This window comes from Harpia harpyja, chromosome 5 (assembly GCF_026419915.1).
Source record: "Harpia harpyja isolate bHarHar1 chromosome 5, bHarHar1 primary haplotype, whole genome shotgun sequence".
Classification (NCBI taxonomy): Eukaryota; Metazoa; Chordata; class Aves; order Accipitriformes; family Accipitridae; genus Harpia; species Harpia harpyja.
In genome coordinates this window covers 76778311-76797438 of record NC_068944.1, presented here as the reverse complement: position 1 = coordinate 76797438, position 19128 = coordinate 76778311, and the positions used below count along the sequence as shown (strand labels likewise).

The 19128-nt window shown below is 46.1% G+C and overlaps 1 protein-coding gene across 6 annotated transcripts in view; it reads left to right on the top strand.

Moving 5' to 3' along the window:
- Positions 1-19128, top strand: part of TSNARE1 (t-SNARE domain containing 1) — a 491728-nt gene that overhangs the window by 98869 nt on the left and 373731 nt on the right. For all 6 annotated transcript variants that reach the window (XM_052787740.1, XM_052787739.1, XM_052787738.1 and 3 more), the window contains one exon: positions 13732-13854. In XM_052787740.1, the coding sequence (XP_052643700.1) occupies positions 13770-13854 (85 nt within the window). In that variant the 5' untranslated portion in view covers positions 13732-13769. The remainder of the gene's footprint in view (positions 1-13731; positions 13855-19128) is intronic.

Genomic DNA, 19128 nt, shown 5'->3' with positions numbered 1-19128 from the left:
TAATAGTGACCTGGCACTGGGTCATCTAAGCACTGCCATCCATATAGCCTGGAGTTGAACAATAGAAAGTGTTACATACAACTCGGTAGCGGTAGGCTCCAAAACATCTTTGGTCTACCAAAGACAGTCTTCCTTCTTTTCTCTTGATCTAAATACCTCAGTATCAAGGAAGCCTGATTGCTTCTCCAGGTGAAAAGATATTTGGGTCCTGAGGGTTGACCTTGCTAGTGCAATCACTTTGTCATTTATCACACTCGGCTGCTGCTTTTGGGAACCCAACTGTTTCAGTATGTGCTGCCTTGTGGTTTGAAGATGGAAGGCATCCATCTTTCCATGGCATCTGTGATCCTTTTGACGGAAGACTTTTTCTAGCAGCCCTAAATAGCTACTTTTTCTCTCAAGAAGTTTATACAGCTTAAATGGGGGGTCTATGAATCTGAGATTCCCAAGCTAAACAAAATATATCTAGTCCTTATTCTTGGCATCTGCCTAAGGCCAACCTGTCTCTGATGCCACTTAGCAGGATTTGAAGACTGTCTTCAGTTCTTTTGTGAGAAGACATGCGGTCAGGTCAATGGGGAAGAAATGTCTGTGTATTGAAGTGGCAACTGGGACTGACATGAAAGGAGCACAACAGGCTTCCAGACTGCTTGCCTTACCTCTGTTCTTCGTGTCTGATACGCGGACATTTGTGTAACGTGAAATGTATACAGATGATTTGCAGGCATTCATTCCTTCCCATCTCTGTTGTTTATGATTTCTTTCCCCTTTGTGTTGCATGACAGTCCATCAGATCTTAAGTCCTCTAACATCAATAGGAGGTCTTAGATGGAGCCTTCACAAGCTTGGTGGGGCTGGAGGTGCCTTGTGATTGACAAGAAAGGGTCTAGTGTACCTGATGGGTGCTGTTAGCTGCAAACCTTGGGAATGACTGACTGATTAAAGAAGGGGTTAGACAGAAGCTGTTCATGTTTGGGTTTGCGTCGTGTTGCTGAGCTGGTGGAAAAACGAGATTAAGTGAAGGTTGCGATCAAGTGCGCTGAGGCCAGCCAGAGCTCTTAGTGTCATCCCAATTAGAAGCACAGCCAACCAACTGTCTCTATTTGTGGCTCAGTATATATCTCCATAAAATGTCATGGATGTCTTGTCTCGCTATCGGACTTCACAGCCTATCCTGATAGTATCTGTTCCTGAGACAAAGTGTTCTGCTCCTGGAGATGTCGACAATGGCAGCTATACTGCAGGGGAGAAAAACTAAATCTGTTAGAAAGTGATCAGATGCTTTCCTGAAATAAGGCTTTGATGAGGAAGAATGCGAAAAGAGAATTTTTCTCATTGTTTCTTAGCAAATCTCCAGAATAGCAGAAGCAGCTCATTTCTGAGATAATCTGTGCTGTTTTTACTTTGCAACTACTCCACGATGCCTTAAGGCTGTGGGCGTTTGCTTCGGTCTGTAGTACACTTCAGCTGGAGGAGGATAGACAAGAGCGTGCTTCAGTGTGTTGAATCAGGTTGTTTACAGTCATAAGTGACGTTGTACCTGTCAAGTACTACATATGTGTCTCTAGAAGTTTCTGGAATTCAGAATTCAATTTGTACAAGGTCTGATTATAGATATAATGTCCTGGGCTTTTTTTGTTGTTGTTGTTGCCACCATATTTTGTGCCATGTCAACCTAGGCTAGACAGTGTGCTCCTCAGGCCATGGGGACAGAGATGACTTCACTCTCCAAGGACCTTCCATCAGCATTAAAACTTAATTGGGAAGCAAAGTGGGAGGACGAATCTGTATTGCTGCATCCCCAGCCCTGCTGTGTGCAGGGCATTGCTCCTGGACCGCTCTCCTGCCAGTCATTTCTTCAGCTGCTGAGCACTGCTTCCTTGCCTTGCCTGCCCAAAGCCACCCAAGAACATGACGTTAATATTACAAACATCAGAAAAAGATCCAGAGGAGCATAAATTACCTCAAAGACAAAGACTGAAAAGGAAGAAAGTCATCCCCTGCAGCTATTCTGATTGACCTCTGGCAGTTGTGTTACGAGGCTCAGCGAGCACTTGGGGATTTGTGCAATTACACCAACTCAATGTTAAAACCATTGATTTAAAAAAAAAAAAGGTGCATCAACAGCAGAGCTTGTTCATAAATTCAGGCTCTCTGAGAAAGAGGAAAGAGGTATTTTTCCAGGTGAGCAGCATAAAGGTTTATTGAGTTTTGTTTTTAATAATTGAGAAGAACCCTGAGAAGGGAAGCTAAAAAGCGGCATGTCTGTGACACAAATGACAGAGTCTAGTCTGGGGAACAAACTGTTAGAGGGGATTTGGAAAAGCAGCACACTTTGCAAATACGCCCTTTCATCTCACGGCTTCAAAATCTTCCATATTAACCAAGTTAATCCTGGTACTCTGCAAATAGGAGGGCTCTGTATCTGTCTGTCCATTTTACAGGCAGGGAAATGGAGGCAGCGCTGTGGCAAGCAAGAAAATGCTGAGTATTCTCACTTATTGTGATTTGTTTTCGTGGTTTAACCAGGACATTGGTGTGTGCTTGTAAACAAGTTTCCTAGTGAGAAATGAAAGGGGGAGTCAATCTGTTTAGTTCATCTGAGGGAAGGTTAAGAGGCAACAGAGATCAAACAGCGAAGTTCAAGAGTTGAGAAGGCACAGCTTTCTTAATGGAATGGCTGGGGCTGATCCTTCATTAACTGGAGCCTCTGAGAGGCTCTTATGGAAAGAGGTGACCTGGTCTGACCAGAAACTGTAGGGGTTGATGCGTAAAGATGATTTGTGTGAAATGATCTGCTCTCTCTTTATGAAGGTCAGGCTGGTTGGTACAAGGATTTTATCTGGGTTAAAAACCTCGGAAAATTGTAACTCTAGTTGTTCATCCAGAAATGGAGGTGTCATCATCGCTAATCACTTCTGAAGCCCTCAGTGAAGGCACGTTTCCATCAGCAAAATAGTGGTAGAGCTGGGAATAGAATAGAAGAGTGCCATTGCTCTCACCACCCCCTGCATTCATTAATGGCAGGTAATTATTATCCAAACTGTCCTTTTGAAACAGTAAACAGAACTGAACAGTAAACAGAAACAGTCTGCTTTGTGGTAGCAGTGCCATTCCCCAGGCAGGAGAAATCCTGGTGAGGAGTCCAGCAGCACCAACAGCTCACTGTGAAATTCAGGGCAAAGAATTCACCTGGATGCCTGGTCTTGGCTTCAGCTGGCTGTTAGCCTGCCAGAAGGTCCCACTGAATCCACAGCCAAGTTCCTAATTCTCTTTTCTGAGGAATCTGGAGGTCCTCCCTACAATGTGATGGACCTGTCCTGAAAAGAGTGAATGCTTAGCCTGGGATGCATGCAAATGCAAGACTGGAAGTTGTTTGTGAGTCTGGAAGTTCTGTATCTGCAACCACTTTTGCAATAGATCACATCATTGCCTATGTGACCTCTTCCTCCCATCCCATAAACAGCCACCACTGCACTTTGATAATATGGCTGGTTAGATACCAAGGAGGGACTCCAGTTTATGGATGTCAAATGCCAGAGGTTTCCCAGAGGGGTTGTGTAGTCTCCATCCTTGAAGATATTTAAAACCCAACTGGACACAATCCTAGGCAACCTGCTCTAAATGATCCTGCTTTGAGCTGGGGCAGTTGGCCCAGATGGTCTCCTCAACTGTTCTGTGATGGCCCATTTCTCCAGCCTGTTCAGGTCCCTCTGGATGGCAGCACGAGCCTCTGGTGTATCAGCCACTCCTCCGAGTTTGGTGTCATCAACAAACGTGCTGAGGATACACTCTGCCTCATCATCCAGATCATTAATGAAGATGTTAAAGAGGACTGGATGCGGTATTGGTCCCTGACCAGCATTGGCTGCTCTTATCATCTCCAGGTGTAAGAAGACCATCCCCACATTGCCTGTTCCCAGAGGTGCTTTGTCCTTGCATGTAGGCTCTCCCAATGTCTCACTTCATCTTTCCTGCTTTAGTTTAGAGCTATTCCCTTGTCTCGTCCAACACAAATGAAGAGAATGTTTTCCTCTCTTTCTTTTTGCAGCAGCTTTGCACAGATTTGAAGGCTTAAGTTTTCCCATCAATCTTCCCTTCTATGTGCAAAGCAACCCCATTTACTCAGTCTTTCCTAGCAGGTCGTGTTTTCTTGACCTCTTGTCATTCTCCAAGTTCCCCGTAGACTCTCTTCAGTCTCTGGCAAAATCTTTGCTAGAGGTTGTTGCCTACAGCTGAGGACTCTGCAGTGCGGGGTCAAGCAAAAGGTTTACTTCACCTGTCTAGAAGATTGTAATCCTATTTATACATCCCATGATAATGTCTGCCACTTTTACAGGAAACGTCATTGCGGATTTATGTTCAGCTTGCAGTCTATAGCATCCCTCCATCCTTGGAGGCCATCTTGGGCGTAGCGATCATAAAATGATAGAGGTCAATTCTCAGAGAAGTAAGGAGGGGGGTTAGCAGAACTGCCACCTTGGACTTCTGGAGGGCAGACTTCAGCCTGTTTAGGAGCCTGGCTGACAGAGTCCCTTGGGAGGCAGTCCCGAAGGGCAAAGGAGTCCAGGAAGGCTGGACATTCTTCAAGAAGGAAATTTTAAAGGCGCAGGAGCAGGCCGTCCCGATGTGCTGAAAGACAAGCTGGCAGGGAAGAAGACTGGCCTGGCTAAACAGAGCTTTGGCTGGAAGTCAGGGAAAAAAAGAGAGTTGGAAGAAGGGGCAGACAACTCAGAAGTTGACACACTACAAAGGTGTCGTGAGGTTATGCATGGAGAAAATTAGAAGAGCCAAAGCCCAGCTAGAAATTAATCTGGCTACTGCTGTAAAAGGCAATAAAAACTGTTTCTATAAATACCTTAGCAAGAAAAGGAGGGCTAAGGAGAATCTCCATCCTTTATTGGATGCAGGGGTAAACATAGTGGCAAAGGATGAGGAAAAGGCTGAGGTACTTAATTCCTTCTTTGCCTCAGTCTTTAATAGTAAGACCAATTGTTCTTGGGGTACCGAGCCCCCTGAGCTGGAAGACAGGGACAGGGAGTAGAATGAAGCCCCCATAATCCAAGGGGAAGTGGTTAGTGACCTGCTACACCACTTAGACACATAAAAGTCTATGGGGCCGGATGGGATCCACCCAAGGGTACTGAGGGAGCTGGCAGAAGTGCTCACCAAGCCACTTTCCATCATTTATCAGCAGTCCTGGCTAACTGGGGAGGACCCAGTTGTCTGGAGGTTAGCAAATGTGACACCATCTACAAGAAGGGCCAGAAGGAAGATCCAGGGAACTACAGGCCTGTCAGCCTGAGCTCGGTGCTGGGGAAGGTTATGGACCACATCATCTTGAGTGCGATCACGTGGCATGTACAGGACAACCAGGTGATCAGGCCCAGTCAGCATGGGTTTATGAGAGTCAGGTCCTGCTTGACTAACCTGATCTCCTTCTATGACCAGGTGACCCGCTTAGTGGATGAGGGAAGGGCTGTGGATGTTGTCTACCTGGACTTTAGTAAAGACTTTGACACCATTTCCCAGAGAATTCTCCTGGACAAACTGGCTGCTCATGGCTTGGACAGGCATACTCTTCACCAGGTAAAAAGCTGGCTGGATGGCCGAGCCCAAAGAGTGGTGGTGAATGGAGTTAAATCCAGTTCGTTGGCGGTCACAAGTGGTGTTCCCCAGGGCTCAGTATTAGGGACAGTTCTGTTTGGTATCTTTATAAATGATCTGGGCGAGGGGATCGAGTGCACCCGCAGTTAAGTTTGCAGAAGACACCAAGCTGGGTGGGAGTGTTGATCTGCTTGAGGGAAGGAAGGCTCTATGGAGGGATCTGGACAGGCTGGATTGATAAGCCAAGGCCAACTGTACAAGATTCAACAAGGCCAAGTACCGGGTCCTGCACTTGGGTCGCAAGAACCCCATGTAACACCACAGGCTTGGGTGGCTGGAAAGCTGCCCGGCAGAGAAAGACCTGGGGGTGTTGGTCCACAGCCGGCTGAATATGAGCCAGCAGTGTGCCCAGGTGGCCAAGAAGGCCAACGGCATCCTGGCCTGTATCAGAAATAGTGTGGCCAGCAGGAGCAGGGCAGTGATCGTCCCCCTGTACTTGGCACTGGTGAGGCTGCACCTCGAATACTGTGTTCGGTTTTGGGCCCCTCACTACAAGAAAGACATGGAGGTACTGGAGCGCGTCCAAAGAAGAACAACGAAGCTACTGAAGGGTTTAGAGCACAAGTCCTAGGAGGAGTGGCTGAGGGAACTGGGGTGGTTTAGTCTGCAGAAAAGGAGGCTGAGGGGAGGCCTTATCGCTCTCTACAACTACCTGAAAGGAGGTTGTAGCGAGGCGGGCATCAGTGTCTTTTCCCAAGTAACAAGTGATTGGACATGAGGAAATGGCTTCAAGCTGTTCCAAGGGAGGTTTAGATTGGATATTAGGAAAAATTCCTTCCCCGAAAGGGTTCTCAAGCATTGGAACAGGCTGCCCAGGAAAGTGGTTAAGTCACCATCCCTGGAGGTATTTAAAAGACATGTAGACGTGGTGCTTAGGGACATGGTTTAGTGGTGGACTTGGCCATGTTAGGTTAACGATTGGACTTGATGATCTTAAAGGTCTTTTCCAACCTAAATGATTCTGTGATTCTGTTATTCTCTGCAGCACTGGCCAGTTGTTCCCCATCATCTGTTCATGCACGTTTGCTGCTTCTCAGTTCAGGTCCTTGGAGTTGACCCAAATTATGTAACGTCTTATTTTCTTTGTCAAACATCAACATCACTTCTGGTTTGTTAGTATTGTTCTGAATGCTGAAGTTTTCATATAACCTCCCTGTTTGGTGTTGTGTGTGCGTTTAATAAGGCTAATCCCTGTTCCATCACCCAGCTCACTGCTCAGAATACAAATGGAGAGAGCAGAGTTTGGTGGACCCCACACAGTTTCTTCTTTGGTTATGATAATAGTCCACTGGGTGCATTTTTCTAATTAGAAAAAATTCACCTGCACCTCCAATCCATCTCTTACACCATGCAAGGAAACCCCCAATAGCATAAAGCTGTAATATCTGCTGTATTTGTGCTAACTCCACTGCCTGCTAACTTGTTGCATAAAGAAGTTAACATTGGTTTGATATGACCTGTTGCCAGATGCATGCTGGTTGTTACTCTGTTTTTTACCATCAGATACTTGCAGTGAATTTATTCCAGTATTTTTGCAGGAGACAGAAATGAAGGTTATGCGTCACAATTTTCGTACTCCTCTTTTCTCCACCCATTTAGTAAATAGGCACAGTAAGGGTCCTCCAGTCAGCCAAGGGCGCCATGAATGGCTCTCAAGCTGTTTCAGGCACTGCTTCATGTATCATAGTAGGAAAATCGCTGAATCCTAGAGCCACTGAGGTGGGAAGGAGCCTCTGGAAGTCATCTTGTCCGACCCCCCTCCTCAGAGCAGGATCACCTAGAGCCAGTTGCTCAGGCCCATGTTCAGTCAAGGCTTGAATATCTCCAAGGATAGGGACTCCACAAGTTCTCTGCACAACCTGTGCCAGTGTTTGACCATCCTCACCATAAAAAAAAAAAAAAACCAAACCAAACAAACAGCTTTTTTTCTTTTTTAAGTGGAATTTCCGGTATTTCAGTTCATCCCCATCGCCTCTTGTCCTGTCAGTGAGCACCAATGAGAAGAGTCTGGGTCCATTATGTTTGCTTCCTCCCATCAGACATTTATACTCATTAATAAACCCCACCTCAGCCTTCCCTTCTCCAGGCTGAACAGACCCAGCTCCTTCAGCCTCTTCTCATGTATCACATGCTCCCATCCCTTAATCATCTTCATGACCCTTTGCTGGATTCGCTCCAATATATCCATCTGTCCTCCTTTTCCTTTTCTTTCCAGTATGCTCATGTCTTTCTCAGTCAAACTCAACTTTAAAAAAAATCTAACTTGTTTGAAGTACTCTCTAACCTATTTCTTCCATGCTGAAACCTTACCTTTCATTCTTACTACTAATTATGCTGGCTATCTGAATGTCCTTCTAAATGGAGACTGATGTGTATAGGGGAACTCTTTAAATAATTTTGCCTGCCAGTATCTTTCCCAATCCAAGAAACATGGACTAACCCTTTCCTTGAGATCCTACATCCTACTATTATATTCACTGCATGACTGACTTCTACAGGATATACAAAGCAAGAAGTAGTTGCATGTCATTAAAATACAAATTCATGCCTCTGGCAGGATGGATGTCCTTTTAGTCTGGCTTAGGCGTGGTTGTTCCTTCATTTGTATTTTAGGTGATGAGGATAAAGCTGTGATAAAATATTTTTCTTTTTTTTTCTTCTTTTATTTTTTTTAATTTTTTCTGTATCTAGCATGTCAGGCAGTGCTTGTTCCAATTTGTACAAACTGCTTTCACAGTAAATTGGACAAGTCTCCCTGAGGAGCAGTAGACAAAAGACTTGGGAGGTGCCATGGGGATGGGGAGGGAAATGCTTTTATTGCCAATCAAATTAAAGGTATTTAGATCTGCTGTTAAATTTTCCTGTAAATATATTTACTGTGCGGTAGGAGTGTGGTTCCAGAGCTGTGTGAATAAGGGATATTTCAATGGCTTAGTAGGATGGGGTGGGAGGTGGTTGTTTCTAAAAAGGTTGTTTAAACGAAACCAAAATATTTCTTTTTCAGTTCTTTCTTTTTTTTTTTTCCCTTACAGGGAGAAAAAGTTTTAAAATGGAAGCATGCTTTGAAAATTATAAATCAACATGAAACATTTGGAGTGCTCTAAAAGCCTTCCTTCTCTCCCCCTTTCACAGCACTCTGTTGGGGGAAAAAATAGATGCATTCACTGTTTGCCAAAGAAACACTTGCCCAGTTGTAATCAAGTCATTTTACAACATGGTGTAGACTTTTACTCCACGTTTGTTGTATGTGGCCTTGGGGAAGTTGTGGCAGCAAATGCTTCCACTTGCATATCTCTAAAAAGACAGGATGGCTCAGGATCAACCTCTGTACAGAGGCAGTTCTTCAAGCCGTTTCGTTGTCCCACTTCCCTGCTTACAGCAGTCTTAATCTGTAGCCACGCTGGGAGGTAAAGAAAATAAGATAAGGAGTTATCCCTGCCCACAGATTTTCCTGTAACTGTCTTTTATGTGCCCTTATTTTCCCAGGTAAGGGTCTTGCTAGATCTTGGGTTGCATTTTGCAATGGAGGTTGTGTTACTGTGGTAGTTGTGGGCTAAGCTGAGACCTGGGAGAGGCAAGATTTGTTCCCAAGTCCATTGCAGACTCCCCAAGTCAATCTTCATCTGTTCCTTGTAGTGTTTAGTGGTTGCAAAGAACTTCCATCAAGACATCATAGATTACATTTTTGTGATGCTTATAGTTTTTTATGCTTGACAGGATCCATTGTTGTGGTGTTGTCTTGGAAATCCTTGGTTCGCAGATGGCTTCTTTTAACTTTCCTTCTCGTTTACTTCATTTTCTGTCTCCTCGATGCACACACAAATACAGGCACTCATCCTCTCTCTGGCTACTTGGGCTATCGCAGGTTGGCTACCATAGGTTTGGATTGAAGGCCTTAGGGTTTAACGTTGCAATGAAGTCCTCGCCTTGCCCATGCTCCGGCTTGGACTTATCTACAGACTGCAGTCCCTTAGGGGTGTACCTGCTCCGAGTGGAGCCTTATCTATGCACCAGTTTCTCCAGGGGCATACCTGCTGCCGCAGAGACTTATCCACAGCTACAGTCGCTTTGAGGTGTACCTGTTCCAGCGTGGTTTTCTCCATGGGCCACAATGCCTTCAGAGCTATACCTGCTCCAGCGTGGCCTTACCCACAGCCACAGTCCCTTCAGAAGTAAACCTGCTCCAACTTGACCTTACCCATGGCTGCAGTCCTTCCAGGAGTGTACCTGCTCTGTCGTGGGCTTACCCATGGCCACACACTTCAAGGGGCTCCAGCATAGCCTCATGCACAGCCACTAATGCTTCAAGGTGTACCTTCTCCAACATGGATTTATCCTTGGGCCACAATCCCTTCAGAGGTATACCTGCTGTGGCACAGACACAACCACGGCCACAGATGCTTCGGGGTGTCCTGCTCCTGCGTGGGCTCATCCACAGGTCACAGTCCCTTCAACTCGAGTTCACACTGCAGTTCCAGCCTGTCCATTACAGCAGCACAGAAACAGCAGCGATGCCCTGGCCATCTGCCAGCCCAGGCGCATCACCATTGCTGTTATCAAAATGTTCCCAGGCACAGCAGAGTAAGATGATAAGCACTACAGCAGTACAGCAACAGCGAAAGAAAAAGCAGCTACTAACGAGCACTAGACTCCAATATACAGTAAGGCAAGCAAGCCCCGTGGCAAGCACAGGAGCCTGCCAATTAATAGCTAAACAGCAATAACAGCTATAAATTCGATCTAGCGCATTCCAAGCAAATCTGTCATTATCTTGAACCCTTTAAGGCCCACATTGGGTGCCAGAAATGGACTGTCATGGTTTAACCCCAGCCAGCAACTAAGCCCCACACACCCACTCGCTCACTGCCCTGGGTGGGATGGGGGAGAGAATTGGAAGGGTAAAAGTGAGAAAACTCATGGGTTGAGATAAAAACAGTTTAATAGGTAAAGCAAAAGCTTCACTGAAGCAAAGCAAAACAAGGAGTTTATTCACTACTCCCCATGGGCAGGCAGGTGTTCAGCCATCTCCAGGAAAGCAGGGCTCCATCACACATAACAGTTACTTGGGAAGACAGCCGCCATCACTCCGAATGTTCCCCTTTTCCTTCTTCTTCCCCCAGCTCTATATGCTGAGCATGACGTCCTATGGTCTGGAATATCCCTTGGGTCAGTTGGGGTCAGCTGTCCCAGCTGTGTCCCCTCCCAACTTCTTGTGCCCCCCCAGCCTACTTGGTGGTGGGGTGAGAAGCAAAAAAGCCCTTGGCTCTGTGTAAGCACTGCTCAGCAGTAACGAAAACATCCCTGTATTATCAACAGTGTGTTCATCACAAGTCTGAAACATAGCCCCATACTAGCTGCTGTGAAGAAAATCAACTCTATCCCAGCCAAAACCAGCACAGTATCCAAGCCCAGGATGGAGCACCTCATGTCATCCAGCCTTACACCCCAGCATCTTTCTCAGTACAGGAAAGACATGGACCTGTTGGAGTGAGTCCGGAGGAGGGCCACTAAAATGGTCAGAGGGCTGGAATACTTCTGCTATGAGGAAATGCTGAGAGAGTTGGGGCTGTTCAGTCTGGAGAAAAGCAGCCTTTGGGGAGACCTTATTGCAGCCTTTCAGTACTTAAAGGGGGTGTTTTGGGTTTGTGTGGCGGGGTTTTTGGTAGCAGGGGAGGGGCTGCAGGGGTGGCTCCTGTGAGAAGCTGCTAGAAGGTTCCCCGGCTCCGAGCTGGACCCGCCTCTGGCCCAGGCTGAGCCCATCAGTGACGGTGGTAACACCTGTGGGAGAACAGATTTAAGAAGGGGAACCTGCAGTGAGTGAGGGGATTGGGATGTGAGAGGAACCCCTCTGCAGATACCGAGGTCAGTGAGGAAGGCAGGGAGGAGGGGATGCCCCTGCAGCCTGTGGGGAGATGGCAGGCTGTCCCCCCCCAGCCCATGGAGGGGAGCGGGGGAGCAGATGCCCACCTGCAGCCCGGGGAGAGAGGAGCCCACGCCGGAGCAGGGGGATGGATGCCCCCCAAGATGGCTGCCCCACAAGATGGCTGCCGCTCTGTGGGGAAGTGCCTGCTGGAGCAGGCTGTGACTGAAGGACTGAGGCCTGGGGAAAGGACTCACACTGGAGAAGTTCATGGAGGATTGTCTCCCGTGGGAGGGACCCCACGGCGGAGCAGGGGACGAGTGAGGAGTCCTCCTCCCCCTGAGGAGGAAGGAGCGGCAGAGACAAGGGGTGAGGAACCGACCCCAGCCCCCATTCCCCGCTGCCGGGGGGAAAAGGTGGAGAGAACCAGGAGTGGAGTTGAGGCGGGAAGGAGGGAGGGGTGGGGGGAAGCTGTTCTCAGGTTTGGTTTTACTTCTCATTATCCTTGTTCCTTGTTTTGATTTGATTGGTAGTATTTTAAACTGATTTTGGTTTTTCCCCAAGTTGAGTCTGGTTTTTGCCCGTGACTATAATTGGTGAGTGATCCCTCCCTGTCTTTGTCTCGACCCACGAGTTTTCTTTATATTTTCTCCTCATCCCACCAGAGCTGGAGAGGGAGGAGTGAGCGAGTGGCTGCGTGGTGCTTTGTTACTGGCTGGGCTGAAATGACGACAGGGTGCTTATAAGAAAGATGTGGATAAATTTTTTAGCAGGGCCTGTAGCAATAGGACAACGAGTAATGGCTTTAAACTAAAAGAGGGTAGATTCTGACTAGATGTAAGGAAGACGTATTTTACAATGAGGGTGGTGAAACACTGGAACAGGTTGCCCAGAGAGGTGATAGATGCCCCATCCATGGAAACATTCCAGGTCAGGTTGGACGGGGCTCTGAGCAACCTGATCTAGTTGAACATGTCCCTGCTCATTGCAGGGAGGTTGGACTAGATGACCTTTGAAGGTCCCTTCCAACCCAAACCATTCAATGATTCTGTGGTACTGCCATCGCACTGAAGGGATTGCACATGCTTGTTGGAGAGGGTGGTTTGTTGGCTCAGTTTTTTTGTTTGTCCTTCAGTTTACAAATAACATTTATAAGACAGAGCAACTCCCTACATGGAGGGCAGGTGGTATTCCCAGTCATCTCACACCAGCGTGTCCTCTCCACTGGACTCTCCCATGCTGCTATACTGCAGCATCGCTGCATTGCTGCCTGGTGAAGGGCTACCCTGTAGGCAGTGTTGTTGTCTTTTTTTGGGGAATAAGTCTCTATCCTCAGCCTCCAGATTTTCCCTGTTTGGAGCATTTTTTCATAGTCTTGGTGTAAGGAAGCAGCAGCCGGGTTTGGTCCTGTATCTCATGCCCCAACTGACACAGCACCTTTATCTCTTCTCTTCCTTTGCAGTCATCATCTCCATGCCTTAGGTTTGAACCAGTTTTAATATCAAAGTACTGGGACTCTGCTGATATCCTGGAGGGTATCTGGGGCCCATGGTGAGACAATGCCTGTGGATGGGGAGGTGGGAAGGGGGAAGAAGTAGTCTTTCTCTGGCAGTGCTGCATTGATTTCATCCTGCTGCTGCTACCTTACTACCTTAGGCCTTGCAGGCCTTACAGCTTTTTTTTTTTTTTTTTAAACCATCAAGGAAAAATAACTCCAGCTCCACTATTTATACTAGAGGCCCAGGAGCTTATAATATAGCAGTAAACTGTCTCTTTTGAGAGCTCATCAAGACTGCAGTATGATGGATAGACTTCTAGCCAGCTGCGTAGTGGTAATGTTCCAGAAGACAGCATTACCTTTTTTTGATCGAGTGCCTAGTCTTTGCCTACCAGCTCAGGATCTCAAAGCACTTTGTGAACAGTGAGGAATTAAAAGTCTTGCAGTTGCTGAATCAGATAAATGGTTGCCCTTTATCATTGGAGAAAATAAGGCGCAGGGAAGTCGAATAACTTGTTTGCCCCCAAGATCAGCGGTAGTCCAGGAGACCTGGTTTTTAGTGCTTTTATTTTTTGCAGGTGGGCGTCCTGAAATTTGGAGATAGTCCTGTATTTTTTCATTTGCCTTTTTTTCCCCTTTTTTCTTAGAATACTGGAGTTTAACTGACTTTTAACAGTATTGTATCTGTCTTTTTCTGTTTTCTTAGGTTTGAAGTATAATCCCACATCTGTTGCTATCTAGAAAATGTCTTATGGATCCATTGATGGGAGTGGATTTGGGAGCAGGAATCCATTTGGAGGCCCTTCGAGACAAGGCTATCAACCCCTCGGTAAGGTATTGATCCCTTGCTGTAATTTATTCTACTTGACTCTCTGGGGACTGAAGTTTTACTTGCTCATGTTCAGTGTGGCTGATGTATAAATATAACATTATCTCCAGAGGTCATTTCTGATAGTGATTTTCAAAGGTGAAACCCAAACTTTTGTTGAGTTCAGTTTGGATGGTGAGGCACCACATCTTACCATGCTCAGGACTTGAGGCTGCAACGTGGAAGAACAGCACTGATGAGGATTTTGGAGGTTTTTTTGAGGGGATTACAAGAAGAAACGTAGTATATTCTCTAGACCTGCTCATGACTTTCCTTATCTACCTGTCACCTTTGCAAGAAGTTTGTCCAAATGGTTGCTCTGTGGCTGGCTGTAGGCACACAGATGATTGGAGTAGATAGGAAGATGTGCAAAGGGCAGCGGGCTGTGCTTCTACAGAGGGTAACTTAACTGCTGTGGAGGCTGCTTGAATCTGGGAAATGTGCTTGGATATGGCAGCAAGGTCAAAAACTTGCTTGGGAAATGCTGAAACCATAAACAGTGTCTTGCAAATGAATGTGGATTCTATTTTTGTGGCATGTTTTTAAGAAAAGACCAGATGTGCTTTACTTACCTGTTCCCCCTTGCCCCAAAGGACTCTAGAAATGCGAAAGTAGAGAGAGAAAAGCATCCAGCTGTCAACGTGTGTATGTGAAATGGTCCCAAATGTGCAAGTCAAAGCTGTGCTTCATAAAAGCAAATTCATAATGTCACTGTCATAACATGGAGCGCAGCTAATGATTATAACCTCCTGTTTTTGTGTGTTGAAGGCATTGACTCTACTGTGTCCCCTTCTTGACACAGGCAAGTTGTAGGAGGCATCCTTTGGCAGAAGAACACTGGGTGGTGCAACAGTTGTCCCTGTTGACATGGGGCTGGCTCGTGCACAGAGGTGGAAGGTAGGTCTCATCCTGCCCACTTCTGAGCTGCTGTTCAAGAGGCCAGCCCGCATGGGCAGATAAGACCACATCTCTAGCTGCCCAGATGTGCGCTGGATCCCAATCCAGATGGGCAATTGCTGTAGGGCTTGATCTGGGTTAATCTAGTCTGGTTTTCAGCAAGGCTTGTTAGCTGGAGCATATTCTTGCATTTAATTTGGGTCCTGGGTCTGGCTTGCCCTGCAGGGTGAGGCTGCAGTGGCTACAGCATAGACATGACTGAGAGTTCAGACCTCTGCAGAAGCATCAGGAAAGGAGATCTTGTAACACGGCAAAGGGCTGTGTTATCGCTTTGCACCAGGGAAGAACATCACTCCTCTCTTAAATTGCCTTTGATTTCGGCTGGGCTGTTCATTAATACAGCCTGACTTGGTTTTCAAGTTTTGAGGGCTGCAAATGTTCTTCAGGAAACATTTTGTTGTTTTGAAAATAGCAGTTCCCCCTGGATGGAAATATAAAAGAAGCATAGAGTTTTGTCTTGGTTTTCTGTTTTCTTATGAGTTTGGGTGTAATTATGATTATTTTTTTTTGAACAGGGAAAAGGTACTGAAGTAAGTGCAAGTTGTCTGTTCAGTTCTAAATAGTGATTTTTAGGCTATTCTACAAGGCAAAATTAAAGGCATAAAAGCAAGGAAGAATGGGATACTTGGGCACAATGAAAGAACCATAAGAAAAGAGAATTGAAATGAGGACTAGACAAATGATGAATCTCGGTGCATTGTAGTTTAGGTTAAAAAACCATGAATATTTATTGTGCTGTATGAAAGGACCACTATTTTTAATGCAAACGCACAGAACAATTCAAGACACTTGCAATCTCTAAATATTTGAAGAGATACCTCATTGTGCCCACCTTGCCCATCGTTTGGTGGTTACCGATGTGATGCTGAAGCCACCCTCAGTGGGTTGCAAAAAGCAGCTGATGTAGAAATATCAGCTTTCTCAAGACAGCCACGGTCTGTCGGCTGCCTGGCCGGAGCCTGTTAACATGTTGGCTTATGGCTTGGAGTTGAGTGCTGGGTTCCCCTTCATGCATGCACAGATCATCTTGAGTGGCGTTGCGATGGACCGAGGTCCTTCAGGGTTGATATTCCCAGCAGGCCAAAATTGGTTGCGGACTTCCTAAATACCGAGTTGGTCCCATGGCTAGGCATCCCTGTGGAAAGGATTGCAAGGGAGGGAACCTGATTGCATTGGCAGAGGGCAGCTTGGAGAAACTCTTCTCCATCCTGTGTGTCTCAAATCAGAGATGTTCGTCTGAACCTGCATAGCTCCCCATGCCCCTTCGCCATGGGAGACCGAGCAACACATGCCGGATGTCTTTTGTTGTAGTATCCCCAAATATTGTCATTAATTAATTGTCAGGAGACGGTAATGCAACACTAATCATCTGCCTCCTGCTTCTGAAAGATGGATGACTGGCTTGCTAAGAAAAACTGCCCGCTGTATTAGATCATGGTATGGCTGGAACAAAAGAGCGTGGCCTTCCTGCCGGCGTACGTATGTCTGCTCACAGAGGCAGGCAGACCTTGATGGACATGTTCTGCGTGTGCTCTAAACCTCTTTTTATATCTGATAAATAAATAAAAACAGCATCCCTGCAGATAGTTACTGTCCAACAGTAGCGTGTGGTCCAGCAGTAATATTCAGGCATCCAACAGAAAACCCTGAGATCCTGCAACAATAAAGGTGATGGGGGTGGCACTGCTTTATAGCCTTTTGGTAATAAATTGGCATGGAAGTCACATACAAAGAAAAAGCAGGTTTCGGCAGCCCCAGCTCACCCAAGGAGCTGGAGGCCTGTCACGGCAAGTGGTCGCAGGGTGGGATGTAGAAAAGAAGAACTGCTGGGGACTTCGTATTTGAAATCTTTAATTTCCTGAAAGAGAGCAAAGAAAAGGGGGCTCAGATTTTGTATGTTGGGGGGTTTTTTGTTGGTTTTTTTTTGGTTTTTTGTTTTTTTTTTAATAAAGGGTGATACTACCAAGAGGGTGTCCTCTCTCCTAACACCCATCTGTCCATCTTGGCTGAGTTTCCTCCCTGCTCAATCCAAACGCACTGCCCAGGCTGGGAAGGATTAATTGGTTGAAGGTGCTTCCCTTGGCCCTGGGTTGATGTGATGATGGATGGACTTACAGCCCATTGTCGGGCCACGTGGCAGTTGCCCTTGCTGACCAGCCTAATTAGAGAGATCCACAGGCTTCGTTTGCAGCAGTTTTGGGAGGAATCACGGAGGCAGTTTGGGGGGAATTTGGTTTGCCTGGGACCCCTGGGTGTCAGAAAACTGGTTCAAACTCTGCTTTTGATGGTGTTGCTGGATATCCAGGATTTTTTTGTAAAAAAAGCAAGTACACTTTTTTTTTTCCCTATCAGAAATTGTTGGCAGGAAAGAGAGGTCATGCTTAGCAAAGCTCAAATGTTCTGTAGCCTTAACCAGGGAGCACCCTAAGGTGTGTCACAAGGAAGACCACCATGATTACTTGGAGTATAGCAGTTTCGGGGCTTGACAGTGTCATCCTACAGCCACTGAAGAACAGTGAAGAGTGGGAAGTGGAGGCGTAAGCCATGTCCCTGCTTTGCAGCTGTGAGTTATGACCTTCTCCAGCAGCATCTGCGTTTCATGTCCTTGTTCTGCTCCCAAAAATTCATGTAAAACCAAGTGTTTCCCTGTTTCCTTGTAGGAGCTTCTCTGGGCTTCAGCTGTGCATTGGTGTTGCATGGAGAAGTTGGAAAGTAGGTAGTAGAAAGTTGTTGGGTTTTTTTGGTTTTGTTTCTATTTTTTAACCTGAGAAATGAAAAAGATTGACATGACTTCAAAAGATTTTTTTTTTTTTAAGTAATGTAACACATCTAAAATAAACAGAGACCAAACACTGTACAGCAGTAGGAATTAAACCCTGAATTCTTACGATTTTGATGTGTGCAACATGCACTCTCTACCATGTTCAACCTATCTTCCCCAAACCATCTTTTTGTGGGGAAAATGAACAAAACCTACTATACACAGGAAGGCATAGAGGTCAGGGCATTCAAATAGCTTGAATTAAAATGCCACAAGCCAGGAAATCTTTAACACTGCTTTTATTAACTTTACTGTGCCCTGGACATTAAAAGCCAGATTTGAAAGGGTGAGTGTAATTTCATATTCCAGAGGTGCAGTGTTTCTAGGTACACTGAAGGGACTGTTGGGTCAGTGCTTAATTTTACTGTGACTTCATCTAGACCATTTTTCCTTCAGTTGCTCGTGAAGATATCGTGTGGGACACTGGCCAGAGTTGTACTCAAGATATATCGCAAGTGTGTCTTTCTCCTTGTCTGCTAGGTTGGTTATCTTGTCACAGAACAAAATTAGATTGGTCCATGCAAGTTTTTCTTGGCAGTGGTTGCTGGGTATATATCACCTAATTATCATCTTGATACTTAGCAATTGTTAAATGATTTGTTCTAACATTTTTCCAGGAATCGGGTCTATAATTTTCTTTGCCCTCCCCTCTCTACCACCTACCTGCTTCTGTGGTGCACCAACCAACTCTTGGGTGGAAAGTCACATGTAAGTGCTGGCAATGCTGTCTCTGTCCCGTCTTAGCAGTTGGACCATCCTTCTGTCCTCTCCAATCCTATTTCACTCTTTTCCTAGCAGTTTTGGAAAGTGATTTGTCCTTAAAAAAATATCATGGGGTTCATTGATGCGTCCAGGTTGGCAAAGTCAGAGCGCTTATGTGCTGCACGGGAGGGAGTTGTTCATACCAGTCACGACCCTTCTGGTGGGATAGGGATGGCAAGAGCTCTGCTGGAGACCCAGGACCAGTGGCTAAAGCTGGGGTAGATGTTCTGTAGACAAAACTCACTCAAAAGCTTGTGTACGAACAAGCACAGTGGCCTGACCACCATGCGGTCTCATTGCAGCTCTGGGTCTGATGGCAAACCATGGGAAGGAATCCACTGCCAGCCTCACATCTTGATACTGCAAAGTGCTGAAGCACATAACAAACTCTTAAGTACACAAGGAGTCCCCCTGAGGTTAATTAACATTAAGCAGGTGGTTAATCCTTTTGCTATATTGGGACCTGAATACTGCTTTGTTTTTGCATTAGCTTCTCAGATGACTTCCAATACTTGCAATGTTTTGTTAAAGGGACACTGAAACCCTTGGTCGTGGCAGCATATGGTGTTGTCCAAAGGGTCTGGAAGGTGGTCTAGGTCCGGTTGTGGCAACTATTCCTCACTGGAGCAATGAGGGACCCAACCATGCACTTAAATGTCCTTAGTATAGAGTGTTAGAAAGAGTTAAAAGTAGTG